General features: G+C 71.1%; 1 protein-coding gene across 1 annotated transcript in view; it reads left to right on the top strand.

The window, feature by feature from the left end:
* Positions 1-27,458, top strand: part of LOC140396604 (serine/threonine-protein kinase TAO2-like) — a 147,608-nt gene that overhangs the window by 89,436 nt on the left and 30,714 nt on the right. Inside the window, exons 4-5 of the mRNA XM_072485400.1 lie at positions 16,482-16,664; positions 27,110-27,454. Coding sequence (XP_072341501.1) covers positions 16,482-16,664; positions 27,110-27,454 — 528 coding nt within the window. The remainder of the gene's footprint in view (positions 1-16,481; positions 16,665-27,109; positions 27,455-27,458) is intronic.

Raw genomic sequence — 27,458 nt, 5'->3', positions numbered from 1 at the left:
GAGTGTGGGCGGAGAGTGTAGGCGGAGAGTGTGGGCGGAGAGGGGCGGAGAGGGGGCGGAGAGGGGGCGGAGAGTGTGGGCGGAGAGGGGCGGAGAGGGGGGCGGAGAGGGGGCGGAGAGTGTGGGCGGAGAGTGTGGGCGGAGAGGGGGCGGAGAGTGTGGGCGGAGAGGGGCGGAGAGGGGGCGGAGAGTGGGCGGAGAGTGTGGGCGGAGAGTGTGGGCGGAGAGGGGGCGGAGAGTGTGGGCGGAGACGGGGCGGTGAGTGTGGGCGGAGAGTGTGGGCGGAGAGGGGGCAGAGAGTGGGCGGAGAGGGGGCGGAGAGTGTGGGCGGAGAGTGTGGGCGGAGAGGGGGCGGAGAGGGGGCGGAGTGTGTGGGCGGAGAGGGGGCGCAGAGTGTGGGCGGAGAGGGGCGGAGAGGGGGCGGAGAGTGTGGGCGGAGAGGGGGTGGAGAGTGTGGGCGGAGAGGGGGCGGAGAGGGGGCGGAGAGGGGGCAGAGAGGGGGCGGAGAGGGGGCGGAGAGTGTGGGCGGAGAGTGTGGGCGGAGAGTGTGGGCGGAGAGTGTGGGCGGAGAGGGGGCGGAGAGTGTGGGCGGAGAGGGGGTGGAGAGTGTGGGCGGAGAGGGGGCGGAGAGTGTGGGCGGAGAGGGGGCGGAGAGGGGGCGGAGAGTGTGGGCGGAGAGGGGGCGGAGAGTGTGGGCGGAGAGGGGGCGGAGAGTGTGGGCGGAGAGTGGGCGGAGAGGGGGCGGAGAGTGTGGGCGGAGAGGGGGCGGAGAGTGTGGGCGGAGAGGGGGCGGAGAGTGTGGGCGGAGAGGGGGCGGAGAGGGGGCGGAGAGTGTGGGCGGAGAGGGGGCGGAGAGTGTGGGCGGAGAGGGGGCGGAGAGTGTGGGCGGAGAGGGGGCGGAGAGGGGGCGGAGAGTGTGGGCGGAGAGTGTGGGCGGAGAGTGTGGGCGGAGAGGGGGCGGAGAGTGTGGGCGGAGAGGGGGCGGAGAGGGGGCGGAGAGTGTGGGCGGAAAGGGGGCGGAGAGTGTGGGCGGAGAGGGGGCGGAGAGGGGGCGGAGAGTGTGGGCGGAAAGGGGGCGGAGAGTGTGGGCGGAGAGGGGGCGGAGAGTGTGGGCGGGGAGGGGGCGGAGAGTGTGGGCGGAGAGGGGGCGGAGAGTGTGGGCGGAGAGGGGGCGGAGAGTGTGGGCGGAGAGGGGGCGGAGAGGGGGCGGAGAGTGTGGGCGGAAAGGGGGCGGAGAGTGTGGGCGGAGAGGGGGCGGAGAGTGTGGGCGGGGAGGGGGCGGAGAGTGTGGGCGGAGAGGGGGCGGAGAGTGTGGGCGGAGAGGGGGCGGAGAGGGGGCGGAGAGTGTGGGCGGAAAGGGGGCGGAGAGTGTGGGCGGAGAGGGGGCGGAGAGTGTGGGCGGGGAGGGGGCGGAGAGGGGGCGGAGAGTGTGGGCGGAAAGGGGGCGGAGAGTGTGGGCGGAGAGGGGGCGGAGAGTGTGGGCGGGGAGGGGGCGGAGAGTGTGGGCGGAGAGGGGGCGGAGAGTGTGGGCGGAGTGTGTGGGCGGAGAGGGGGCGGAGAGTGTGGGCGGGGAGGGGGCGGAGAGTGTGGGCGGAGAGGGGGCGGAGAGTGTGGGCGGAGAGGGGGCGGAGAGTGTGGGCGGGGAGGGGGCGGAGAGTGTGGGCGGAGAGGGGGCGGAGAGTGTGGGCGGAGTGTGTGGGCGGAGAGGGGGCGGAGAGTGTGCGCGGAGAGGGGGCAGAGAGTGTGGGCGGAGAGGGGGAGAGTGTGGGCGGAGAGTGTGGGCGGAGAGTGTGGGCGGAGAGTGTGGGCGGAGAGTGTGGGCGGAGTGTGTGGGCGGAGAGTGTGGGCGGAGAGGGGGCGGAGAGTGTGGGCGGAGAGGGGCGGAGAGTGTGGGCGGAGAGGGGGCAGAGAGGGGGCAGAGAGGGGGCGGAGAGTGTGGGCGGAGAGGGGCGGAGAGTGTGGGCGGAGAGGGGGCGGTGAGTGTGGGCGGAGAGTGTGGGCGGAGAGTGTGGGCGGAGAGTGTGGGCAGAGAGGGGGCAGAGAGGGGGCGGAGAGTGGGGGCGGAGAGGGGCGGAGAGGGGCGGAGAGTGTGGGCGGAGAGGGGGCGGAGAGTGTGGGCGGAGAGGGGGCGGAGAGTGTGGGCGGAGAGGGGCGGAGAGTGTGGGCGGAGAGTGTGGGCGGAGAGGGGGCGGAGAGGGGGCGGAGAGGGGGCGGAGAGTGTGGGCGGAGAGGGGGCGGAGAGTGTGGGCGGAGAGTGTGGGCGGAGAGGGGGCGGAGAGTGTGGGCGGAGAGGGGGCAGAGAGTGTGGGCGGAGAGGGGGCGGTGAGTGTGGGCGGAGAGGGGGCGGAGAGTGTGGGCGGAGAGGGGGCGGAGAGTGTGGGCGGAAAGGGGGCGGAGAGGGGGCGGAGTGTGTGGGCGGAAAGGGGGCGGAGAGGGGGCGGAGTGTGTGGGCGGAAAGGAGGCGGAGAGTGTGGGCGGAGAGGGGGTGGAGTGTGTGGGCGGAAAGGGGGCGGGGAGGGGGCGGAGTGTGTGGGCGGAAAGGGGTCGGAGAGTGTGGGCGGGGAGTGTGGGCGGAGAGGGGGCGGAGAGTGTGGGCGGAGAGTGTGGGCGGAGAGGGGGCGGAGAGTGTGGGCGGAGAGTGTGGGCGGAGAGTGTGGGCGGAAAGGGGGCGGAGAGTGTGGGCGGGGAGGGGGCGGAGAGTGTGGGCGGAAAGGGGGCGGAGTGTGTGGGCGGGGAGGGGGCGGAGAGTGTGGGCGGAAAGGGGGCGGAGAGTGTGGGCGGGGAGGGGGCGGAGAGTGTGGGCGGAGAGGGGGCGGAGAGTGTGGGCGGAGAGGGGGCGGAGAGTGTGGGCGGAGAGTGTGGGCGGAGAGGGGGCGGAGAGTGTGGGCGGAGAGGGGGCGGAGTGTGTGGGCGGAAAGGGGGCGGAGAGTGTGGGCGGAAAGGGGGCGGAGTGTGTGGGCGGAAAGGGGGCGGAGAGTGTGGGCGGAGAGGGGGCGGAGAGTGTGGGCGGAGAGTGTGGGCGGAGAGGGGGCGGAGACTGTGGGCGGAGAGGGGGCGGAGAGTGTGGGCGGAGAGTGGGCGGGGAGTGTGGGCGGAGAGTGTGGGCGGAGAGGGGGCGGAGAGTGTGGGCGGGGAGGGGGCGGAGAGTGTGGGCGGAGAGTGTGGGCGGAGAGTGTGGGCGGAGAGGGGGCGGAGAGGGGGCGGAGAGTGTGGGCGGAGAGTGTGGGCGGAGAGGGGGCGGAGAGTGTGGGCGGAGAGGGGGCGGAGACTGTGGGCGGAGAGGGGGCGGAGAGTGTGGGCGGAGAGTGGGCGGGGAGTGTGGGCGGAGAGTGTGGGCGGAGAGGGGGCGGAGAGTGTGGGCGGGGAGGGGGCGGAGAGTGTGGGCGGAGAGTGTGGGCGGAGAGTGTGGGCGGAGAGGGGGCGGAGAGTGTGGGCGGAGAGGGGGCGGAGACTGTGGGCGGAGAGGGGGCGGAGAGTGTGGGCGGAGAGTGGGCGGAGAGTGTGGGCGGGGAGGGGGCGGAGAGTGTGGGCGGAGAGTGTGGGCGGAGAGTGTGGGCGGAGAGGGGGCGGAGAGGGGGCGGAGAGTGTGGGCGGAGAGGGGGCGGAGAGTGTGGGCGGTGAGTGTGGGCGGAGAGGGGGCGGAGAGTGTGGGCGGAGAGTGTGGGCGGAGAGTGTGGGCGGAAAGGGGGCGGAGAGGGGGCGGAGTGTGTGGGCGGAAAGGGGGCGGAGAGTGTGGGCGGAGTGTGGGCGGAGAGGGGGCGGAGAGTGTGGGCGGAGAGTGTGGGCGGAAAGGGGGCGGAGAGGGGGCAGAGAGTGGGCGGAGAGTGTGGGCGGAGAGGGGTCGGAGAGTGTGGGCGGAGAGTGTGGGCGGAGAGTGTGGGCGGAAAGGGGGCGGAGAGTGTGGGCGGAGAGGGGGCGGAGAGTGTGGGCGGAGAGGGGTCGGAGAGTGTGGGCGGAGAGTGTGGGCGGAAAGGGGGCGGAGAGTGTGGGCGGAGAGTGTGGGCGGAGGGGGCGGAGAGGGGGCGGAGAGGGGCGGAGAGTGTGGGCGGAGAGGGGGCGGAGAGAGGGCGGAGAGTGTGGGCGGAGAGAGGGCGGAGAGTGTGGGCGGAGAGAGGGCGGAGAGAGGGCGGAGAGTGTGGGCGGAGAGTGTGGGCGGAGAGTGTGGGCGGAGAGTGTGGGCGGAGAGGGGGCGGAGAGTGTGGGCGGAGAGGGGCCGGAGAGTGTGGGCGGAGAGGGGGCGGAGAGGGGGCGGAGAGTGTGGGCGGAGAGGGTGGGCGGAGAGTGTGGGCGGAGAGGGTGGGCGGAGAGTGTGGGCGGAGAGGGTGGGCGGAGAGGGGGCGGAGAGGGGGCGGAGAGTGTGGGCGGAGAGGGTGGGCGGAGAGTGGGCGGAGAGGGGGCGGAGAGTGTGGGCGGAGAGGGGGCGGAGAGGGGGCGGAGAGTGTGGGCGGGGAGGGGGCGGAGAGTGTGGGCGGAGAGTGTGGGCGGAGAGTGGGCGGAGAGGGGGCGGAGAGTGTGGGCGGAGAGAGGGCGGAGAGTGTGGGCGGAGAGTGTGGGCGGAGAGTGTGGGCGGAGAGTGTGGGCGGAGAGGGGGCGGAGAGTGTGGGCGGAGAGGGTGGGCGGAGAGTGGGCGGAGAGGGGGCGGAGAGTGTGGGCGGAGAGAGGGCGGAGAGGGGGCGGAGAGTGTGGGCGGAGAGGGGGCGGAGAGTGTGGGCGGAGAGGGGGCGGAGAGTGTGGGCGGAGAGGGGGCGGAGAGTGTGGGCGGAGAGGGGGCGGAGAGGGGGCGGAGAGTGTGGGCGGAGAGGGTGGGCGGAGAGTGGGCGGAGAGGGTGGGCGGAGAGGGGGCGGAGAGGGGGCGGAGAGTGTGGGCGGAGAGGGTGGGCGGAGAGTGGGCGGAGAGGGGGCGGAGAGTGTGGGCGGAGAGGGGGCGGAGAGGGGGCGGAGAGTGTGGGCGGGGAGGGGGCGGAGAGTGTGGGCGGAGAGTGTGGGCGGAGAGTGTGGGCGGAGAGTGTGGGCGGAGAGGGGGCGGAGAGTGTGGGCGGAGAGGGGGCGGAGAGTGTGGGCGGAGAGTGGGCGGAGAGTGTGGGCGGAGAGTGTGGGCGGAGAGTGTGGGCGGAGAGGGGGCGGAGAGTGTGGGCGGAGAGTGTGGGCGGAGAGGGGGCGGAGAGTGTGGGCGGAGAGTGTGGGCGGAGAGGGGGCGGAGAGTGTGGGCGGAGAGGGGGCGGAGAGTGTGGGCGGAGAGGGGGCGGAGACTGTGGGCGGAGAGGGGGCGGAGAGTGTGGGCGGAGAGTGTGGGCGGAGAGGGGGCGGAGAGGGGGCGGAGAGTGTGGGCGGAGAGTGTGGGCGGAGAGTGTGGGCGGAGAGGGGGCGGAGAGGGGGCGGAGAGTGTGGGCGGAGAGGGGGCGGAGAGTGTGGGCGGAGAGTGTGGGCGGAGAGTGTGGGCGGAGAGTGTGGGCGGAGAGTGTGGGCGGAGAGTGTGGGCGGAGAGTGTGGGCGGAGAGGGGGCGGAGAGTGTGGGCGGTGAGTGTGGGCGGAGAGGGGGCGGAGAGTGTGGGCGGAGAGTGTGGGCGGAGAGTGTGGGCGGAAAGGGGGCGGAGAGGGGGCGGAGTGTGTGGGCGGAAAGGGGGCGGAGAGTGTGGGCGGAGTGTGGGCGGAGAGGGGGCGGAGAGTGTGGGCGGAGAGTGTGGGCGGAAAGGGGGCGGAGAGGGGGCAGAGAGTGGGCGGAGAGTGTGGGCGGAGAGGGGGCGGAGAGGGGGCGGAGAGTGTGGGCGGAGAGGGGTCGGAGAGTGTGGGCGGAGAGTGTGGGCGGAAAGGGGGCGGAGAGTGTGGGCGGAGAGTGTGGGCGGAGGGGGCGGAGAGGGGGCGGAGAGGGGCGGAGAGTGTGGGCGGAGAGGGGGCGGAGAGAGGGCGGAGAGTGTGGGCGGAGAGAGGGCGGAGAGTGTGGGCGGAGAGAGGGCGGAGAGAGGGCGGAGAGTGTGGGCGGAGAGTGTGGGCGGAGAGTGTGGGCGGAGAGTGTGGGCGGAGAGGGGGCGGAGAGTGTGGGCGGAGAGGGGCCGGAGAGTGTGGGCGGAGAGGGGGCGGAGAGTGTGGGCGGAGAGGGGGCGGAGAGTGTGGGCGGAGAGGGGGCGGAGAGGGGGCGGAGAGTGTGGGCGGAGAGGGTGGGCGGAGAGTGGGCGGAGAGGGTGGGCGGAGAGGGGGCGGAGAGTGTGGGCGGAGAGGGTGGGCGGAGAGTGGGCGGAGAGGGGGCGGAGAGTGTGGGCGGAGAGGGGGCGGAGAGTGTGGGCGGAGAGTGTGGGCGGGGAGGGGGCGGAGAGTGTGGGCGGAGAGGGGGCGGAGAGTGTGGGCGGAGAGTGTGGGCGGGGAGGGGGCGGAGAGTGTGGGCGGAGAGTGTGGGCGGAGAGTGTGGGCGGAGAGTGTGGGCGGAGAGAGGGCGGAGAGTGTGGGCGGAGAGTGTGGGCGGAGAGTGTGGGCGGAGAGGGGGCGGAGAGTGTGGGCGGAGAGGGGGCGGAGAGTGTGGGCGGAGAGAGGGCGGAGAGTGTGGGCGGAGAGTGTGGGCGGAGAGTGTGGGCAGAGAGGGGGCGGAGAGTGTGGGCGGAGAGTGTGGGCGGAGAGGGGGCGGAGAGTGTGGGCGGAGAGTGTGGGCGGAGAGGGGGCGGAGAGTGTGGGCGGAGAGTGTGGGCGGAGAGGGGGCGGAGATGGGGCGGAGAGTGTGGGCGGAGAGTGTGGGCGGAGAGTGTGGGCGGAGAGTGTGGGCGGAGAGTGTGGGCGGAGAGGGGGCGGAGAGTGTGGGCGGAGAGGGGGCGGAGAGTGTGGGCGGAGAGGGGCGGAGAGGGGGCGGAGAGGGGGCGGAGTGTGTGGGCGGAGAGGGGGCGGAGAGGGGGCGGAGTGTGTGGGCGGAGAGTGTAGGCGGAGAGTGTGGGCGGAGAGTGTGGGCGGAGAGTGTGGGCGGAGAGTGTGGGCGGAGAGTGTGGGCGGAGAGTGTGGGCGGAGAGTGTGGGCGGAGAGTGTGGGCGGAGAGTGTAGGCGGAGAGTGTGGGCGGAGAGTGTGGGCGGAGAGTGTGGGCGGAGAGAGGGCAGAGAGGGTGGGCGGAGAGGGGGCGGAGAGTGTGGGCGGGGAGGGGGCGGAGAGTGTGGGCGGAGAGTGTGGGCGGAGAGTGTAGGCGGAGAGTGTGGGCGGAGAGTGTGGGCGGAGAGTGTGGGCGGAGAGTGTGGGCGGAGAGGGGGCGGAGAGTGTGGGCGGAGAGGGGGCGGAGATGGGGCGGAGAGTGTGGGCGGAGAGTGTGGGCGGAGAGTGTGGGCGGAGAGTGTGGGCGGAGAGTGTGGGCGGAGAGGGGGCGGAGAGTGTGGGCGGAGAGGGGGCGGAGAGTGTGGGCGGAGAGGGGCGGAGAGGGGGCGGAGAGGGGGCGGAGTGTGTGGGCGGAGAGGGGGCGGAGAGGGGGCGGAGTGTGTGGGCGGAGAGTGTAGGCGGAGAGTGTGGGCGGAGAGTGTGGGCGGAGAGTGTGGGCGGAGAGTGTGGGCGGAGAGTGTGGGCGGAGAGTGTGGGCGGAGAGTGTGGGCGGAGAGTGTGGGCGGAGAGTGTAGGCGGAGAGTGTGGGCGGAGAGTGTGGGCGGAGAGTGTGGGCGGAGAGTGTGGGCGGAGAGTGTGGGCGGAGAGTGTAGGCGGAGAGTGTGGGCGGAGAGTGTGGGCGGAGAGTGTGGGCGGAGAGAGGGCAGAGAGGGTGGGCGGAGAGGGGGCGGAGAGTGTGGGCGGGGAGGGGGCGGAGAGTGTGGGCGGAGAGTGTGGGCGGAGAGTGTAGGCGGAGAGTGTGGGCGGAGAGTGTGGGCGGAGAGGGGGCGGAGAGTGTGGGCGGAGAGGGGCGGAGAGGGGGCGGAGAGGGGGCGGAGTGTGTGGGCGGAGAGGGGGCGGAGAGGGGGCGGAGTGTGTGGGCGGAGACGGGGCGGTGAGTGTGGGCGGAGAGGGGCGGAGAGGGGGCAGAGAGTGGGCGGAGAGGGGGCGGAGAGGGGGCGGAGAGGGGGCAGAGAGTGTGGGCGGAGTGTGTGGGCGGAGAGGGGGCGGAGAGTGTGGGCGGAGAGTGGGGGCGGAGAGTGTGGGCGGAGAGGGGGCGGAGAGTGTGGGCGGGGAGGGGGCAGAGAGTGTGGGCGGAGAGGGGGCGGAGAGTGTGGGCGGAGAGGGGGCGGAGAGTGTGGGCGGAAAGGGTGCGGAGAGTGTGGGCGGAAAGGGGGCGGAGAGTGTGGGCGGAGAGGGGGCGGAGAGTGTGGGCGGAGAGTGTGGGCGGAGAGGGGGCGGAGAGTGTGGGCGGAGAGGGGGCGGAGAGTGTGGGCGGAGAGGGGGCGGAGACTGTGGGCGGAGAGGGGGCGGAGAGTGTGGGCGGAGAGTGTGGGCGGAGAGGGGGCGGAGAGGGGGCGGAGAGTGTGGGCGGAGAGTGTGGGCGGAGAGTGTGGGCGGAGAGGGGGCGGAGAGGGGGCGGAGAGTGTGGGCGGAGAGGGGGCGGAGAGTGTGGGCGGGGAGGGGGCGGAGAGTGTGGGCGGAGAGTGTGGGCGGAGAGTGTGGGCGGAGAGTGTGGGCGGAGAGTGTGGGCGGAGAGTGTGGGCGGAGAGTGTGGGCGGAGAGGGGGCGGAGAGTGTGGGCGGTGAGTGTGGGCGGAGAGGGGGCGGAGAGTGTGGGCGGAGAGTGTGGGCGGAGAGTGTGGGCGGAAAGGGGGCGGAGAGGGGGCGGAGTGTGTGGGCGGAAAGGGGGCGGAGAGTGTGGGCGGAGTGTGGGCGGAGAGGGGGCGGAGAGTGTGGGCGGAGAGTGTGGGCGGAAAGGGGGCGGAGAGGGGGCAGAGAGTGGGCGGAGAGTGTGGGCGGAGAGGGGGCGGAGAGGGTGGGCGGAGAGTGTGGGCGGAGAGGGGGCGGAGAGTGTGGGCGGAGAGGGGTCGGAGAGTGTGGGCGGAGAGTGTGGGCGGAAAGGGGGCGGAGAGTGTGGGCGGAGAGTGTGGGCGGAGGGGGCGGAGAGGGGGCGGAGAGGGGCGGAGAGTGTGGGCGGAGAGGGGGCGGAGAGAGGGCGGAGAGTGTGGGCGGAGAGAGGGCGGAGAGTGTGGGCGGAGAGAGGGCGGAGAGAGGGCGGAGAGTGTGGGCGGAGAGTGTGGGCGGAGAGTGTGGGCGGAGAGTGTGGGCGGAGAGGGGGCGGAGAGTGTGGGCGGAGAGGGGCCGGAGAGTGTGGGCGGAGAGGGGGCGGAGAGTGTGGGCGGAGAGGGGGCGGAGAGTGTGGGCGGAGAGGGGGCGGAGAGGGGGCGGAGAGTGTGGGCGGAGAGGGTGGGCGGAGAGTGGGCGGAGAGGGGGCGGAGAGTGTGGGCGGAGAGGGGGCGGAGAGGGGGCGGAGAGTGTGGGCGGGGAGGGGGCGGAGAGTGTGGGCGGAGAGTGTGGGCGGAGAGTGTGGGCGGAGAGTGTGGGCGGAGAGAGGGCGGAGAGTGTGGGCGGAGAGTGTGGGCGGAGAGTGTGGGCGGAGAGGGGGCGGAGAGTGTGGGCGGAGAGGGGGCGGAGAGTGTGGGCGGAGAGAGGGCGGAGAGTGTGGGCGGAGAGTGTGGGCGGAGAGTGTGGGCAGAGAGGGGGCGGAGAGTGTGGGCGGAGAGTGTGGGCGGAGAGGGGGCGGAGAGTGTGGGCGGAGAGTGTGGGCGGAGAGGGGGCGGAGAGTGTGGGCGGAGAGTGTGGGCGGAGAGGGGGCGGAGAGTGTGGGCGGAGAGTGTGGGCGGAGAGGGGGCGGAGATGGGGCGGAGAGTGTGGGCGGAGAGTGTGGGCGGAGAGTGTGGGCGGAGAGTGTGGGCGGAGAGGGGGCGGAGAGTGTGGGCGGAGAGGGGGCGGAGAGTGTGGGCGGAGAGGGGCGGAGAGGGGGCGGAGAGGGGGCGGAGTGTGTGGGCGGAGAGGGGGCGGAGAGGGGGCGGAGTGTGTGGGCGGAGAGTGTAGGCGGAGAGTGTGGGCGGAGAGTGTGGGCGGAGAGTGTGGGCGGAGAGTGTGGGCGGAGAGTGTGGGCGGAGAGTGTGGGCGGAGAGTGTGGGCGGAGAGTGTGGGCGGAGAGTGTAGGCGGAGAGTGTGGGCGGAGAGTGTGGGCGGAGAGTGTGGGCGGAGAGAGGGCAGAGAGGGTGGGCGGAGAGGGGGCGGAGAGTGTGGGCGGGGAGGGGGCGGAGAGTGTGGGCGGAGAGTGTGGGCGGAGAGTGTAGGCGGAGAGTGTGGGCGGAGAGTGTGGGCGGAGAGTGTGGGCGGAGAGTGTGGGCGGAGAGGGGGCGGAGAGTGTGGGCGGAGAGGGGGCGGAGATGGGGCGGAGAGTGTGGGCGGAGAGTGTGGGCGGAGAGTGTGGGCGGAGAGTGTGGGCGGAGAGTGTGGGCGGAGAGGGGGCGGAGAGTGTGGGCGGAGAGGGGGCGGAGAGTGTGGGCGGAGAGGGGCGGAGAGGGGGCGGAGAGGGGGCGGAGTGTGTGGGCGGAGAGGGGGCGGAGAGGGGGCGGAGTGTGTGGGCGGAGAGTGTAGGCGGAGAGTGTGGGCGGAGAGTGTGGGCGGAGAGTGTGGGCGGAGAGTGTGGGCGGAGAGTGTGGGCGGAGAGTGTGGGCGGAGAGTGTGGGCGGAGAGGGTGGGCGGAGTGTGGGCGGAGAGTGTAGGCGGAGAGTGTGGGCGGAGAGTGTGGGCGGAGAGTGTGGGCGGAGAGAGGGCAGAGAGGGTGGGCGGAGAGGGGGCGGAGAGTGTGGGCGGGGAGGGGGCGGAGAGTGTGGGCGGAGAGTGTGGGCGGAGAGTGTGGGCGGAGAGGGGGCGGAGAGTGTGGGCGGAGAGGGGCGGAGAGGGGGCGGAGAGGGGGCGGAGTGTGTGGGCGGAGAGGGGGCGGAGAGGGGGCGGAGTGTGTGGGCGGAGACGGGGCGGTGAGTGTGGGCGGAGAGGGGCGGAGAGGGGGCAGAGAGTGGGCGGAGAGGGGGCGGAGAGGGGGCGGAGAGGGGGCAGAGAGTGTGGGCGGAGTGTGTGGGCGGAGAGGGGGCGGAGAGTGTGGGCGGAGAGTGGGGGCGGAGAGTGTGGGCGGAGAGGGGGCGGAGAGTGTGGGCGGGGAGGGGGCAGAGAGTGTGGGCGGAGAGGGGGCGGAGAGTGTGGGCGGAGAGGGGGCGGAGAGTGTGGGCGGAAAGGGTGCGGAGAGTGTGGGCGGAAAGGGGGCGGAGAGTGTGGGCGGAGAGGGGGCGGAGTGTGTGGGCGGAAAGGGGGCGGAGAGTGTGGGCGGAGAGGGGGCGGAGTGTGTGGGCGGAAAGGGGGCGGAGAGTGTGGGCGGAAAGGGGGCGGAGAGTGTGGGCGGAGAGGGGGCGGAGTGTGTGGGCGGAAAGGGGGCGGAGAGTGTGGGCGGAGAGGGGGCGGAGAGTGTGGGCGGAAAGGGGGCGGAGAGGGGGCGGAGTGTGTGGGCGGAAAGGGGGCGGAGAGTGTGGGCGGAGAGGGGGCGGAGAGTGTGGGCGGGGAGGGGCCGGAGAGGGGGCGGAGAGTGTGGGCGGAGAGGGGGCGGAGAGTGTGGGCGGAGAGTGTGGGCGGAGAGGGGGCGGAGAGTGTGGGCGGAAAGGGGGCGGAGAGGGGGCGGAGTGTGTGGGCGGAAAGGGGGCGGAGACTGTGGGCAGAGAGGGGGCGGAGTGTGTGGGCGGAAAGGGGGCGGAGAGTGTGGGCGGGGAGTGTGGGCGGAGAGGGGGCGGAGAATGTGGGCGGAGAGTGTGGGCGGAGAGGGGGCGGAGAGGGGGCGGAGAGTGTGGGCGGAGAGGGGGCGGAGAGTGTGGGCGGGGAGGGGGCGGAGAGTGTGGGCGGAGAGGGGCGGAGAGTGTGGGCGGAGAGGGGGCGGAGAATGTGGGCGGAGAGGGGGCGGAGAGTGTGGGCGGAGAGGGGGCGGAGAGTGTGGGCGGAGAGTGTGGGCGGAGAGTGTGGGCGGAGAGGGGGCGGAGAGTGTGGGCGGAGAGGGGGCGGAGAGTGTGGGCGGAGAGGGGCGGAGAGTGTGGGCGGAGAGTGTGGGCGGAGAGGGGGCGGAGAGTGTGGGCGGAGAGTGTGGGCGGAGAGGGGGCGGAGAGTGTGGGCGGAGAGTGTGGGCGGAGAGTGTGGGCGGAGAGTGTGGGCGGAGAGGGTGGGCGGAGAGGGTGGGCGGAGAGGGGGCGGAGAGGGGGCGGAGAGTGTGGGCGGAGAGGGGGCGGAGAGTGTGGGCGGAGACGGGGCGGTGAGTGTGGGCGGAGAGTGTGGGCGGAGAGTGTGGGCGGAGAGGGGGCGGAGAGTGTGGGCGGAGAGTGTGGGCGGAGAGGGTGGGCGGAGAGGGTGGGCGGAGAGGGGGCGGAGAGGGGGCGGAGAGTGTGGGCGGGGAGGGGGCGGAGAGGGGGCGGAGAGTGTGGGCGGAGAGGGGGCGGAGAGTGTGGGCGGAGAGTGTGGGCGGAGAGTGTGGGCGGAGAGGGGGCGGAGAGGGGGCGGAGAGTGTGGGCGGAGAGGGGGCGGGGAGGGGGCGGAGAGTGTGGGCGGAGAGGGGGCGGAGAGTGTGGGCGGAGACGGGGCGGTGAGTGTGGGCGGAGAGTGTGGGCGGAGAGTGTGGGCGGAGAGGGGGCGGAGAGTGTGGGCGGAGAGTGTGGGCGGAGAGGGTGGGCGGAGAGGGTGGGCGGAGAGGGGGCGGAGAGGGGGCGGAGAGTGTGGGCGGAGAGGGGGCGGAGAGTGTGGGCGGAGAGTGTGGGCGGAGAGTGTGGGCGGAGAGGGGGTGGAGAGTGTGGGCGGAGAGGGGGCGGAGAGTGTGGGCGGAGAGTGGGCGGAGAGGGGGCGGAGAGTGTGGGCGGAGAGGGGGCGGAGAGTGTGGGCGGAGAGGGGGCGGAGAGTGTGGGCGGAGAGGGGGCGGAGAGTGTGGGCGGAGAGGGGGCGGAGAGGGGGCGGAGAGTGTGGGCGGAGAGGGGGCGGAGAGTGTGGGCGGAGAGGGGGCGGAGAGGGGGCGGAGAGTGTGGGCGGAGAGTGTGGGCGGAGAGGGGGCGGAGAGTGTGGGCGGAGAGGGGGCGGAGAGGGGGCGGAGAGTGTGGGCGGAAAGGGGGCGGAGAGTGTGGGCGGAGAGGGGGCGGAGAGGGGGCGGAGAGTGTGGGCGGAAAGGGGGCGGAGAGTGTGGGCGGAGAGGGGGCGGAGAGTGTGGGCGGGGAGGGGGCGGAGAGTGTGGGCGGAGAGGGGGCGGAGAGTGTGGGCGGAGAGTGTGGGCGGAAAGGGGGCGGAGAGGGGGCGGAGAGGGGGCGGAGAGTGTGGGCGGAAAGGGGGCGGAGAGTGTGGGCGGAGAGGGGGCGGAGAGTGTGGGCGGGGAGGGGGCGGAGAGTGTGGGCGGAGAGGGGGCGGAGAGTGTGGGCGGAGAGTGTGGGCGGAGAGTGTGGGCGGAGAGGGGGTGGAGAGTGTGGGCGGAGAGGGGGCGGAGAGTGTGGGCGGAGAGTGGGCGGAGAGGGGGCGGAGAGTGTGGGCGGAGAGGGGGCGGAGAGTGTGGGCGGAGAGGGGGCGGAGAGTGTGGGCGGAGAGGGGGCGGAGAGTGTGGGCGGAGAGGGGGCGGAGAGGGGGCGGAGAGTGTGGGCGGAGAGGGGGCGGAGAGTGTGGGCGGAGAGGGGGCGGAGAGGGGGCGGAGAGTGTGGGCGGAGAGTGTGGGCGGAGAGGGGGCGGAGAGTGTGGGCGGAGAGGGGGCGGAGAGGGGGCGGAGAGTGTGGGCGGAAAGGGGGCGGAGAGTGTGGGCGGAGAGGGGGCGGAGAGGGGGCGGAGAGTGTGGGCGGAAAGGGGGCGGAGAGTGTGGGCGGAGAGGGGGCGGAGAGTGTGGGCGGGGAGGGGGCGGAGAGTGTGGGCGGAGAGGGGGCGGAGAGTGTGGGCGGAGAGGGGGCGGAGAGTGTGGGCGGAAAGGGGGCGGAGAGGGGGCGGAGAGGGGGCGGAGAGTGTGGGCGGAAAGGGGGCGGAGAGTGTGGGCGGAGAGGGGGCGGAGAGTGTGGGCGGGGAGGGGGCGGAGAGTGTGGGCGGAGAGGGGGCGGAGAGTGTGGGCGGAGAGGGGGCGGAGAGGGGGCGGAGAGTGTGGGCGGAAAGGGGGCGGAGAGTGTGGGCGGAGAGGGGGCGGAGAGTGTGGGCGGAGAGGGGGCGGAGAGTGTGGGCGGAGAGTGTGGGCGGAGAGGGGGCGGAGAGTGTGGGCGGGGAGGGGGCGGAGAGGGGGCGGAGAGTGTGGGCGGAGAGTGTGGGCGGAGAGGGGGCGGAGAGTGTGGGCGGGGAGGGGGCGGAGAGTGTGGGCGGAGAGGGGGCGGAGAGTGTGGGCGGGGAGGGGGCGGAGAGTGTGGGCGGAGAGGGGGCGGAGAGTGTGGGCGGAGTGTGTGGGCGGAGAGGGGGCGGAGAGTGTGGGCGGGGAGGGGGCGGAGAGTGTGGGCGGAGAGGGGGCGGAGAGTGTGGGCGGAGAGGGGGCGGAGAGTGTGGGCGGGGAGGGGGCGGAGAGTGTGGGCGGAGAGGGGGCGGAGAGTGTGGGCGGAGAGGGGGCGGAGAGTGTAGGCGGAGAGTGTGGGCGGAGTGTGTGGGCGGAGAGGGGGCGGAGAGTGTGGGCGGGGAGGGGGCGGAGAGTGTGGGCGGGGAGGGGGCGGAGAGTGTGGGCGGAGTGTGTGGGCGGAGAGGGGGCGGAGAGTGTGGGCGGAAAGGGGGCGGAGAGAGTGGGCGGAGACGGGGCGAGAGTGTGGGCGGAGAGGGGTCGGAGAGGGGGCGGAGAGAGTGGGCGGAGACGGGGCGAGAGTGTGGGCGGAGAGGGGTCGGAGAGGGGGCGGTGAGTGTGGGCGGAGAGGGGTGTGTGGGGACTGTACCCCGGGGAGAGTCTGTGCCCGTGGGTGTGGACCCGTACCCCGGGGAGAGTCTGTGCCCGTGGGTGTGGACCCGTACCCCGGGGAGAGTCGGTGCCCGTGGGGGGGGATCTGTACCCCAGGGAGAGTCGGTGCCCGTGGGGGGGACCCGTACCCCGGGGAGAGTCGGTGCCCGTGGGGGGGACCCGTACCCCGAGGAGAGTCGGTGCCTGTGGGGGGAGGGACCCGTACCCCGGGAGAGTCGGTGCCCGTGGGGGGACCCGTACCCCGGGGAGAGTCGGTGCCCGTGGGGGGGGGACCTGTACCCCGGGGAGAGTCGGTGCCCGTGGGGGGGACCCGTACCCCGGGGAGAGTCGGTGCCCGTGGGAGGGACCCGTACCCCGGGGAGAGTCGGTGCCCGTGGGGGGGGGACCTGTACCCCGGGGAGAGTCGGTGCCCGTGGGGGGGACCCGTACCCCGGGGACAGTCGGTGCCCATGGGGAGGAACCCGTACCCCGGGGAGAGTCGGTGCCCGTGGGGGGACCCGTACCCCGGGGAGAGTCGGTGCCCGTGGGGGGGACCCGTACCCCGAGGAGAGTCGGTGCCCGTGGGGGGGGACCCGTACCCCGGAGAGAGTCGGTGCCCGTGGGGGGGACCCGTACCCCGGGGAGAGTCGGTGCCCGTGGGGGGGACCCGTACCCCGGGGAGAGTCGGTGCCTGTGGGGGGGACCCGTACCCCGGGGAGAGTCGGTGCCCGTGGGGGGTGAGACCCGTACCCCGGGGAGAGTCGGTGCCCGTGGGGGGGGGGGACCCGTACCCCGGGGAGAGTCGGTGCCTGTGGGGGGTGGGACCCGTACCCCGGGGAGTCGGTGCCTGTGGGGGGAGGGACCCGTACCCCGGGAGAGTCGGTGCCCGTGGGGGGACCCGTACCCCGGGGAGAGTCGGTGCCCGTGGTGTACCCGTACCCCGGGGAGAGTCGGTGCCCGTGGGAGGGACCCGTACCCCGGGGAGAGTCTGTGCCCGTGGGGGGAGGGGACCTGTACCCCGGGGAGAATCGGTGCCCGTGGGGGGGACCTGTACCCCGGGGAGAGTCGGTGCCTGTGGGGGGGGGGGGACCCGTACCCCGGGGAGAGTCGGTGCCCGTGGGGGGGGGGACCTGTACCCCGGGGAGAGTCGGTGCCTGTGGGGAGGGACCCGTACCCCGGGGAGAATCAGTGCCCATGGGGGGGACCGACCCGTAGCCCGGGGAGAGTCGGTGCCCGTGGGAGGGACCCATACCCGGGGAGAGTCGGTGCCCGTGGGGGGGACCCATACCCCGGGGAGAGTCGGTGCCCGTGGGGGGGACCCGTACTCCGGGGAGAGTCGGTGCCCGTGGGGGGGACCCGTACCCCGGGGAGAGTCGGTGCCCGTGGGGGGGGGACCTGTACCCCGGGGAGAGTCGGTGCCCGTGGGGGGGACCCGTACTCCGGGGAGAGTCGGTGCCCGTGGGGGGGGGCCCGTACCCCGGGAGAGTCGGTGCCCGTGGGGGGGGACCCGTACCCCGGGGAGAGTCGGTGCCCGTGGGGGGGGGCCCGTACCCCGGGAGAGTCGGTGCCCGTGGGGGGGACCCGTACCCCGGGGAGAGTCGGGGGGAATTGAAACAAATTCTTCCATGATATGTTTTCTGGAGTTTTGACTGGTCTGAGATAAATCTGCCACCTTCCCCTGCAGTTGCGACTGGACGAGACGCAGGAATGCGAATACCAGGTTCTGCGAGCGCAGTTACAGCAGGAGCTGGAATTACTGAATGCCTATCAGAGCAAAATCAAAATGCAGAGTGAGGCCCAGCACGAGCGAGAGATCAAAGAGCTGGAACAGAGGGTGTCCATTCGCCGAGCACTCCTAGAGCAGCGGGTGAGAGCACCAGGGAGGGTGCCAGAGCGAGGGACGGAGCGAGGGTGCCAGAGCGAGGGACGGAGCGAGGGAGCGAGGGTGCCAGAGCGAGGGACGGAGCGAGGGTTCCAGAGCGAGGGACGGAGCGAGGGAGCGAGGGTGCCAGAGCGAGGGACGGAGCGAGGGTTCCAGAGCGAGGGACGGAGCGAGGGAGCGAGGGTGCCAGAGCGAGGGACGGAGCGAGGGAGCGAGGGTGCCAGAGCGAGGGACGGAGCGAGGGAGCGAGGGTGCCAGAGCGAGGGACGGAGCGAGGGTGCCAGAGCGAGGGACGGAGCGAGGGAGCGAAGGTTCCAGAGCAAGGGACGGAGCGAGGGACGGAGCGAGGGAGCGAGGGTGCCATGGCGAGGGAGGGAGCGAGGGTGCCAGAGCGAGGGACGGAGCGAGGGTGCCAGAGCGAGGGACGGAGCGAGGGAGCGAGGGTGCCAGAGCGAGGGACGGAGCGAGGGAGCGAGGGACGGAGCGAGGTAGCGAGGGTTCCAGAGCGAGGGACGGAGCGAGGGAGCGAGGGTGCCAGAGCGAGGGACGGAGCGAGGGAGCGAGGGACGGAGCGAGGTAGCGAGGGTTCCAGAGCAAGGGACGGAGCGAGGGAGCGAGGGTGCCAGAGCGAGGGAGCCATGGCGAGGGAGGGAGCGAGGGTGCCAGAGCGAGGGACGGAGCGAGGGTGCCAGAGCGAGGGACGGAGCGAGGGAGCGAGGGAGCGAGGGTGCCAGAGCGAGGGAGCGAGGGTGCCAGAGCGAGGGACGGAGCGAGGGTGCCAGAGCGAGGGTTCCAGAGCAAGGGACGGAGCGAGGGAGCGAGGGTTCCAGAGCGAGGGACGGAGCGAGGGAGCGAGGGTTCCAGAGCGAGGGACGGAGCGAGGGTGCCAGAGCGAGGGACGGAGCGAGGGAGCGAGGGTGCCAGAGCGAGGGAGCGAGGGTGCCAGAGCGAGGGATGGAGCGAGGGTGCCAGAGCGAGGGACGGAGCGAGGGTGCCAGAGCGAGGGACGGAGCGAGGGAGCGAGGGTTCCAGAGCGAGGGACGGAGCGAGGGAGCGAGGGTTCCAGAGCGAGGGACGGAGCGAGGGAGCGAGGGTGCCAGAGCGAGGGACGGAGCGAGGGAGCGAGGGTGCCAGAGCGAGGGAGCGAGGGTGCCAGAGCGAGGGATGGAGCGAGGGTGCCAGAGCGAGGGACGGAGCGAGGGTGCCAGAGCGAGGGACGGAGCGAGGGTGCCAGAGCGAGGGACGGAGCGAGGGAGCGAGGGTGCCAGAGCGAGGGAGGGAGCGAGGGTGCCAGAGCGAGGGACGGAGCGAGGGTGCCAGAGCGAGGGACGGAGCGAGGGAGCAAGGGTGCCAGAGCGAGGGACGGAACGAGGGTGCCAGAGCGAGGGAGGGAGCGAGGGTGCCAGAGCGAGGGACGGAGCGAGGGAGGGTGCCAGAGCAAGGGAGGGTGCCAGAGCGAGGGTGCCAGAGCGAGGGAAGGTGCCAGAGCGAGGGAGGGTGCCAGAGCGAGGGACGGAGCGAGGGAGGGTGCCAGAGCAAGGGAGGGAGCGAGGGAAGGTGCCAGAGCGAGGGAGGGTGCCAGAGCGAGGGAGGGAGTGAGGGAAGGTGCCAGAGCGAGGGAGGGAGGGAGCGAGGGTGCCAGAGCGAGGGTCGGAGCGAGGGAGGGAGCGAGGGAGGGTGCCAGAGCGAGGAAGGGAGCGAGGGAAGGTGCCAGAGCGAGGGAGGGAAGGTGCCAGAGCGAGGGAGGGAGCAAGGGAGGGAAGGTGCCAGAGCGAGTGAGGGAGCGAGGGAGGGAAGGTGCCAGAGCGAGGGAGGGAGCGAGGGAGGGAACGTGCCAGAGGGAGGGAGGGAGCGAGGGAGGGAAGGTGCCAGAGCGAGGGAGGGAGCGAGGGAGGGAAGGTGCCAGAGCGAGGGAGGGAAGGTGCCAGAGCGAGGGACGGAGCGAGGGGGGGTGCCAGAGCGAGGGAGGGAGCGAGGGAGGGAAGGTGCCAGAGCGAGGGAGGGAAGGTGCCAGAGCCAGGGAGGGAAGGTGCCAGAGCGAGGGATGGAGCGAGGGAAGGAAGGTGCCAGAGCGAGGGAGGGAACGAGGGAGGGAAGGTGCCAGAGCGAGGGAGAGAGCGAGGGAGGGAAGGTGCCAGAGCGAGGGTCGGAGCGAGGGTGCGAGAGCGAGGGACGGAGCGAGGGGGGGTGCCAGAGCGAGGGAGGGAGCGAGGGAGGGAAGGTGCCAGAGCGAGGGAGGGAGCGAGGGAGGGAAGGTGCCAGAGCGAGGGAGGGAGCGAGGGAGGGAAGGTGCCAGAGGGATGGAGGGAGCGAGGGAGGGAAGGTGCCAGAGGGAGGGAGGGAGCGAGGGAGGGAAGGTGCCAGAGCGAGGGAGGGAGCGAGGGAGGGAACATGCCAGAGGGAGGGAGGGAGCGAGGGAGGGAAGGTGCCAGAGCGAGGGAGGGAAGGTGCCAGAGCGAGGGAGGGAGCGAGGGAGGGAAGGTGCCAGAGCGAGGGAGGGAGCGAGGGAGGGAAGGTGCCAGAGCGAGGGAGGGAACGAGGGAGGGAAGGTGCCAGAGCGAGGGAGAGAGCGAGGGAGGGAAGGTGCCAGAGCGAGGGAGGGAGCGAGGGAGGGAGCGAGGGTGCCAGAGCGAGGGTCGGAGCGAGGGAGGGAGGGAAGGTGCCAGAGCGAGGGAGGGAGCGAGGGAGGGAAGGTGCCAGAGCGAGGGGGGGAACGAGGGAGGGAAGGTGCCAGAGCGAGGGAGGGAGCGAGGGTGCGAGAGCGAGGGACGGAGCGAGGGGGGGTGCCAGAGCGAGGGAGGGAGCGAGGGAGGGAAGGTGCCAGAGCGAGGGAGGGAGCAAGGGAGGGAAGGTGCCAGAGGGAGGGAGGGAGCGAGGGAGGGAAGGTGCCAGAGCGAGGGAGGGAGCGAGGGAGGGAACGAGGGAGGGAGCAAGGGAGGGAAGGTGCCAGAGCGAGGGAGGGAAGGTGCCAGAGCGAGGGAGGGAGCGAGGGAGGGAAGGTGCCAGAGCGAGGGAGGGAAGGTGCCAGAGGGAGGGAGGGAGCGAGGGAGGGAAGGTGCCAGAGGGAGGGAGCGAGGGAGGGAAGGTGCCAGAGCGAGGGAGGGAGCGAGGGAGGGAACGTGCCAGAGGGAGGGAGGGAGCGAGGGAGGGAAGGTGCCGGAGCGAGGGAGGGAGGGAGCGAGGGAGGGAAGGTGCCAGAGCGAGGGAGGGAGCGAGGGAGGGAGCGAGGGAGCGAGCAAGGGAGGGAAGGTGCCAGAGCGAGGGAGGGAAGGTGCCAGAGCGAGGGAGGGAGGGAAGGTGCCAGAGCGAGGGAGGGAAGGTGCCAGAGGGAGGGAGGGAGCGAGGGAGGGAAGGTGCCAGAGGGAGGGAGGGAGCGAGGGAGGGAAGGTGCCAGAGCGAGGGAGGGAGCGAGGGAGGGAACGTGCCAGAGGGAGGGAGGGAGCGAGGGAGGGAAGGTGCCGGAGCGAGGGAGGGAGCGAGGGAGGGAAGGTGCCAGAGCGAGGGAGGGAGCGAGGGAGGGAAGGTGCCAGAGCGAGGGAGGGAAGGTGCCAGAGCGAGGGAGGGAGCGAGGGAGGGAAGGTGCCAGAGCGAGGGAGGGAGCGAGGGATGGAGCGAGGGAGGGAAGGTGCCAGAGCGAGGGAGGGAGCGAGGGAGGGAAGGTGCCAGAGCGAGGGAGGGAACGAGGGAGGGAAGGTGCCAGAGCGAGGGAGAGAGCGAGGGAGGGAAGGTGCCAGAGCGAGGGAGGGAGCGAAGGAGGGAGCGAGGGTGCCAGAGCGAGGGTCGGAGCGAGGGTCGGAGCGAGGGAGGGAGCGAGGGTGCGAGAGCGAGGGACGGAGCGAGGGGGGGTGCCAGAGCGAGGGAGGGAGCGAGGGAGGGAGCGAGGGAGGTAAGGTGCCAGAGCGAGGGAGGGAGCGAGGGAGGGAAGGTGCCAGAGGGAGGGAGGGAGCGAGGGAGGGAAGGTGCCAGAGCGAGGGAGGGAAGGTGCCAGAGCGAGGGAGGGAGCGAGGGAGGGAAGGTGCCAGAGGGAGGGAGGGAGCGAGGGAGGGAAGGTGCCAGAGGGAGGGAGGGAGCGAGGGAGGGAAGGTGCCATAGCGAGGGAGGGAGCGAGGGAGGGAACGTGCCAGAGGGAGGGAGGGAGCGAGGGAGGGAGGGAGCGAGGGAGGGAAGGTGCCAGAGCGAGGGAGGGAAGGTGCCAGAGTGAGGGAGGGAGCGAGGGAGGGAAGGTGCCAGAGCGAGGGAGGGAGCGAGGGAGGGAACGAGGGAGGGAAGATGCCAGAGCGAGGGAGGGAGCGAGGGTGCCAGAGCGAGGGTCGGCGCGAGGGAGGGAGCGAGGGTGCGAGAGCGAGGGACGGAGCGAGGGGGGTGCCAGAGCGAGGGAGGGAGCGAGGGAGGGAAGGTGCCAGAGCGAGGGAGGGAAGGTGCCGGAGCGAGGGAGGGAAGGTGCCAGAGCGAGGGAGGGAGCGAGGGAGGGAACGTGCCAGAGGGAGGGAGGGAGCGAGGGAGGGAGCGAGCGAGGGAGGGAAGGTGCCAGAGCGAGGGAGGGAGCGAGGGAGGGAAGGTGCCAGAGCGAGGGAGGGAGCGAGGGAGGGAAGGTGCCAGAGCGAGGGAGGGAGCGAGGGAGGGAAGGTGCCAGAGCGAGGGAGAGAGCGAGGGAGGGAAGGTGCCAGAGCGAGGGAGGGAGCGAGGGAGGGAAGGTGCCAGAGCGAGGGAGGGAACGAGGGAGGGAAGGTGCCAGAGCGAGGGAGAGAGCGAGGGAGGGAAGGTGCCAGAGCGAGGGAGGGAGCGAGGGTGCGAGAGCGAGGGACGGAGGGAGTGAGGGAAGGTGCCAGAGGGAGGGAGGGAGCGAGGGAGGGAAGGTGCCAGAGGGAGGGAGGGAGCGAGGGAGGGAGCGAGGGAGGGAGCGAGGGTGCCAGAGTGAGGGACGGAGCGAGGGAAGGTGCCAGAGCGAGGGAGGGAGCGAGGGAGGGAGCGAGGGAGGGAAGGTGCCAGAGCGAGGGAGGGAACGAGGGAGGGAAGGTGCCAGAGCGAGGGAGGGAACGAGGGAGGGAAGGTGCCAGAGCGAGGGAGAGAGCGAGGGAGGGAAGGTGCCAGAGCGAGGGAGAGAGCGAGGGAGGGAAGGTGCCAGAGCGAGGGAGGGAGCGAGGGAGGGAAGGTGCCAGAGGGAGGGAGGGAGCGAGGGAGGCAAGGTGCCAGAGCGAGGGAGGGAGCGAGGGAGGGAACGTGCCAGAGGGAGGGAGGGAGGGAGGGAGCGAGGGAGGGAAGGTGCCAGAGCGAGGGAGGGAGCGAGGGAGGGAAGGTGCCAGAGCGAGGGAGGGAGCGAGGGAGGGAAGGTGCCAGAGCGAGGGAGGGAGCGAGGGAGGGAAGGTGCCAGAGCGAGGGAGGGAAGGTGCCAGAGCGAGGGAGGGAACGAGGGAGGGAAGGTGCCAGAGCGAGGGAGAGAGCGAGGGAGGGAAGGTGCCAGAGCGAGGGAGGGAGCGAGGGTGCGAGAGCGAGGGACGGAGCGAGGGGGGGTGCCAGAGCGAGGGAGGGAGCGAGGGAGGGAAGGTGCCAGAGCGAGGGAGGGAGGGAGTGAGGGAAGGTGCCAGAGGGAGGGAGGGAGCGAGGGAGGGAAGGTGCCAGAGGGAGGGAGGGAGCGAGGGTGCCAGAGTGAGGGACGGAGCGAGGGGGGGTGCCAGAGGGAGGGAGGGAGCGAGGGAGGGAAGGTGCCAGAGGGAGGGAGCGAGGGAGGGAGCGAGGGTGCCAGAGCGAGGGAGGGAGCGAGGGAGGGAAGGTGCCAGAGGGAGGGAGCGAGGGAGGGAAGGTGCCAGAGGGAGGGAGGGAGCGAGGGAGGGAAGGTGCCAGAGGGAGGGAGGGAGCGAGGGAGGGAAGGGTGCCAGAGGGAGGGAGCGAGGGAGGGAAGGTGCCAGAGCGAGGGAGGGAAGGTGCCAGAGGGAGGGAGGGAGCGAGGGAGGGAAGGTGCCAGAGCGAGGGAGGGAAGGTGCCAGAGGGAGCGAGGGAGGGAAGGTGCCAGAGGGAGGGAGTGAGCGAGGGAGGGAGCGAGGGAGGGAAGGTGCCAGAGGGAGGGAGAGAGCGAGGGAGGGAAGGTGCCAGAGGGAGGGAGGGAGCGAGGGAGGAAGGTGCCAGAGGGAGGGAGGGAGCGAGGGAGGGAGGGAGCGAGGGAGGGAAGGTGCCAGAGCGAGGGAGAGAGCGAGGAGGGAGGGAGGGAGGGAGCGAGGGAGGGAGGGAGCGAGGGAGGGAAGGTGCCAGAGCGAGGGAGGGAGCGAGGGAGGGAGCGAGGGAGGGTGCATGTCCGTTGGGGATAGGTGTTTTTTTCTCGGTGAGATTTCGGATCCAGGTTGGGGTTAGTAGTCAGGGTTAGGGGTCAGGGATAATAATCGAGGTCAGCGTGAGGAGTCGGGGTGAGGGGTCAGGGTGAGGGGCCGGGTGAGGAGCCGGGGTCAGGGTGAGGAGCCGGGGTCAGGGTGAGGAGTCGGGGTCAGGGTGAGGAGTCGGGGTCAGGGTTAGGGGTCGGGAGCAGGAGTCGGGGTCACGGTTAGGGGTCGGGAGCAGGAGTCGGGGTCAGGGTTAGGGGTCGGGGTCAGGGTTAGGGGTCGGGGTCAGGGTTAGGGGTCGGGGTATTGATTAGGAGTCGGGTCGGGTGTGGATTTGAGGTTAAGAGTCGGGGTTCGGGGTCAGGGTTAGAAGCCGGGGTGGGGGTCGGAGTTAGGGTTCGGCATTAGGAGTCAGGGTCAGGTTTAGGGGTCGGGGTTAGGGGTTGGGGTTGGGGTTAGGGGTTGGGGTTAGGGGTCAGGGTTAGGAGTCGGGGTTGGGGTTAGGGGTCGGTGTTAGGAGTCGGGGTTGGGGTTAGGGGTCGGTGTTAGGAGTCGGGGTTGGGGTTAGGGGTCGGTATTAGGGGTCCGCATTAGGTGTCCACGATCGGGTTCTGGGGTCGAAGTTAGGAGTTGGGTTAGGTGTCGGGGTTAGGGGTCGGGGGTAGAATTCCATGTTAGGGGTCGGGGTTAGAATTTGGGTTAGGCGGTCAGGGTTAGGGTTCGGGGTTAGGGGTCGGGGTTAGGAGTCGGGGTTAGGAGTCGGGGTCGGGTTTAGGGGTCGGGTTTAGGGTTAGGGGTCGGGTTTAGGGGTCAGGGTTAGGATTCGGGATTAGGGGCCGGGGTTAGGAGTCGGGGTCGGGTGTGGATACGGGGTTAAGAGTCGGGGTTCAGGGTCAGGGTTAGGAATCAGGGTCAGGGGTCGTGGTTAGGGGTCAGGGTTAGGAGTCAGGGTCGGGTTATAAGTCATGGTCAGAGGTTGGGGTTAGGGTTAGGGTCCGGCTTAGGGATTAGGGTTAGGAGTCCTTAGGGTGGGGTTACTGGTTATGGGGATAGGGTGGAGGTGATGACCTTGGGTAGGGTGCTCTTTCCAAGAGCCAGTGCAGACTCGATGGGCCGAATGGCCTTCTGCTCTGTAAATTCTATGAGTCGGTGTCAAGAGTCGGGGTTAGGGGTCGGGGGTCAGGGATCGGGGTTAGGGGGTCGGGGTTAGGGATCGGGGTTGGGGTTAGGGGTCGGGTTCAGGGTCAGCAATCAGGGTTAGAGATCAGCAGTCGTGGTTAGGGGTTGCCGTTGGGGTTAGGGGTCGGAGTCAGGGTTAGGGGTCGGAGTCAGGGTTAGGGGTCGGAGTCGGGGTTAGAGGTCGGAGTCGGGGTTAGAGGTCGGGGTTAGAGGTCGGGGTTCGAGGTCGGAGTCAGGGTTAGGGATCGAAGTCGGGGTTACGGGTCGGAGTCGGGTTTAGGGGTCGGGGCTGGGCTCGGGGTTAGGGGTTGGAGTCGGGGTTAGAGATTGGAGTCGGGGTTAGGAGTCGGGTTTAGGGGTCGGAGTTGGGGTTAGGGGTCGGGATTAGGGGTCGGAGTCAGGGTTAGGGTTACATGTCGGAGTCGGGGTTAGGGTCAGCAGTCGGGGTTAGGGGTCGGAGTTATGGGTCAGAGTCGGGGTTAGGGGTCGGAGTTAGGGTTAGGGTTCAGCAGTCGGGGTCGGGGTTAGGGGTCGGCGTTAGGGTCGGAGTCAGGGTTCGGGGTCGGAGTTGGGGTTAGTTGTCTGAGTCGGTGTTAGGAGTCGGGGTTAGGGGTCGGAGTCGGGGTTAGGGGTCGGGAGTCGGGGTTAGGGGTCGGAGTCGGGGTTAGGATCGAAGTCGGGGTTAGGGGTCGGAGTCGGGGTTCAGGGTTGGGGCTGGACTCGGGGTTAGGGGTTGGAGTCGGGGTTAGGAGTCGGGGTTAGGGGTCGGGATTTGGGTCGGGGTCAGGATTAGGAGTCGGGGTTAGAGGTCAGCAGTCGGGGTTAGGGGTCGGAGTTTTGGGTCGGAGTCGGGGTTAGGGGTCGGAGTTAGGGTTAGAGTTCAGCGGTCGGGGTCGGGGTTAGGGGTCAGCGTTAGGGGTCGGAGTCAGGGTTAGGGGTCTGAGTCGGGGTTAGGGGTCGGAGTCAGTGTTAGGAGTCGGGGTTAGGGGTCGGAGTCGGGGTTAGGGGTCGGAGTCTGGGTTAGGGGTCGAGGTCAGGGTTATGGGTTATGGGTCAGATTCAGGGTTAGGGGTCGGAGTCAGGATTGGGGGTCAGCAGTCGGGGTTAGGGGTCGGAGTCAGGGTTAGGGTCGGAGTCGGGGTTAGAGGTCGGATTCGGGGTTAGAGGACGGGGTTCGAGGTCGGCGTCGGGTTAGGGATCGAAGTCGGGGTTAGGGGTCGGAGTTGGGGTTAGGGGTCGGATTCGGAATTAGGGGTCGGGGCTGGGCTCGGGGTTAGGGGTTGGAGTCGGGGGTTAGGGGTCGGGGCTGGGGTTGGGGTTAGGGGTCGGGGTCAGCAGTCGGGGTTAGAGGTCGGAGTCGGAGTTATGGGTCGGGGTCGGGGCTAGGTGTCAGCAGTCGGGGTTAGGGGACGGGGTCGGAGTCGGGGTTAGGAGTCGGGGTTAGGGTCGGGGTTGGGGTTAGGGGTCGGGGTTAGGGGTCGGAGTCAGGGTTGGGGGTCGGAGTCGGGGTTGGGGGTCGGAGTTGGGGTTAGTGGTCTGAGTCGGGGTTAGGGGTCGGAGTCAGTGTTAGGAGTCGGGGTTAGGGGTCGGGTTAGGGGTCGGAGTCGGGGTTAGGGGTCGGAGTCGGGGTTCGGGGTTGGGGTTAGGGGTCGGAGTTAGGGGTTGGGGTTAGGGGTCAGGGTTAGGAGTTATGGGTTAGGGGTCGGAGTCAGGGTTGGGGGTCAGCAGTCGGGGTTAGGGGTCGGAGTCAGGGTTAGGGGTCGGAGTCGGGGTTAGAGGTCAGGGTTCGAGGTCGGGGTTAGGGGTCGGAGTCGGGGTTAGGGATCGAGGTCGGGGTTAGGGCTCGGGGTTAGGGGTTGGAGTCGGTGTTAGAGTCGGGGTTAGGGGTCGGGGTTAGGGGTCGGGATTAGGGGTCGGGGTCAGGTGTCGGGGTCAGGTGTCGGGGTTAGGGGTCGGGGCTAGGGGTCAGCAGTCGGGGTTAGGGGTCGGAGTCGGAGTTATGGGTCGGGGTTAGGGGTCAGCAGTCGGGGTTAGGGGTCGGAGTCGGGGTTAGAGGTCGGAGTCTGGGATAGAGGTCGGGGTTAGAGGTCGGAGTCGGGGTTAGGGGTTGGGGTTAGGGGACGGAGTCGGGATAGAGGTCGGGGTTAGAGGTCGGAGTCGGGGTTAGGGGTCGGAGTCGGGATTAGGGGTCGGAGTCGGGGTTAGAAGTCGGAGTCGGGGATAGAGGTCGGGGTTAGGGTCGGGGTTAGAGGTCGGAGTCGGGGTTAGAGGTCGGAGACGGGGTTAGTGGTCGGAGTCGGGGTTAGTGGTCGGAGTCGGGGTTAGAGGTCGGGGTTAGGGGTCGGAGTCGGGGTTAGGGTCGGGGTTAGGGGTCGGAGTCGGGGTTAGGGGTCGGAGTCGGGGTTAGAAGTCGGAATCGGGGATAGAGGTCGGGGTTAGGGGTCGGAGTCTGGGTTAGGGTCGGGGTTAGGGGTCGGAGTCGGGGTTAGAAGTCGGAGTCGGGGATAGAGGTCGGGGTTAGAGGTCGGAGTCTGGGTTAGGGTCGGGGTTAGGGGTCGGAGTCGGGGTTAGAAGTCGGAGTCGGGGATAGAGGTCGGGGTTAGAGGTCGGAGTCTGGGTTAGGGTCGGGGTTAGGGGTCGGAGTCGGGGTTAGAAGTCGGAGTCGGGGATAGAGGTCGGGGTTAGGGGTCGGAGTCGGGGTTAGGGTCGGGGTTAGGGGTCGGAGTCGGGGTTAGAAGTCGGAGTCGGGGATAGAGGTCGGGGTTAGAGGTCGGAGTCTGGGTTAGGGTCGGGGTTAGGGGTCGGAGTCGGGGTTAGGGGTCGGAGTCGGGGTTAGAGGTCGGAGTCGGGGATAGAGGTCGGGTTAGGGGTTGGAGTCAGGGTTAGGGGTCAGTGGTCGAGGTCACAGGGCAGTCAGTAAGCTCTCTGTTGTTTCTGCAGATCGAGGAGGAGATGTTAACTTTGCAGAATGAGCGCTCTGAGAGAATCCGGAGTTTACTGGAACGTCAGGCTCGGGAGATTGAAGCCTTCGACTCGGAGAGTTTACGGCTGGGGTTCAGTAACATGGCTCTGAGCAGCTTACCCCCAGCGTCTGCTTTCACCCACACCTATCAGCTCAGCAACCCCGGCTGGGGCTCCAGACCCCCCACCCGGGGAGGAAGCCAGTGGTGTCAGGGTGTGATCCCGAGCTCTGGGCCCGGCCCTGGTTCTGTCACCCCGCAGGTCTGGAGGCAGCCTCCGGTTCTGGCTCCAGGGTCCTGGGTTCACCCAGCAGCTGGGGCCGGGGCAC

The sequence above is a fragment of the Scyliorhinus torazame genome, chromosome 19 (assembly GCF_047496885.1).
Source record: "Scyliorhinus torazame isolate Kashiwa2021f chromosome 19, sScyTor2.1, whole genome shotgun sequence".
Lineage (NCBI taxonomy): Eukaryota > Metazoa > Chordata > Chondrichthyes > Carcharhiniformes > Scyliorhinidae > Scyliorhinus > Scyliorhinus torazame.
This window is presented reverse-complemented; position numbering and strand designations above follow the sequence as displayed.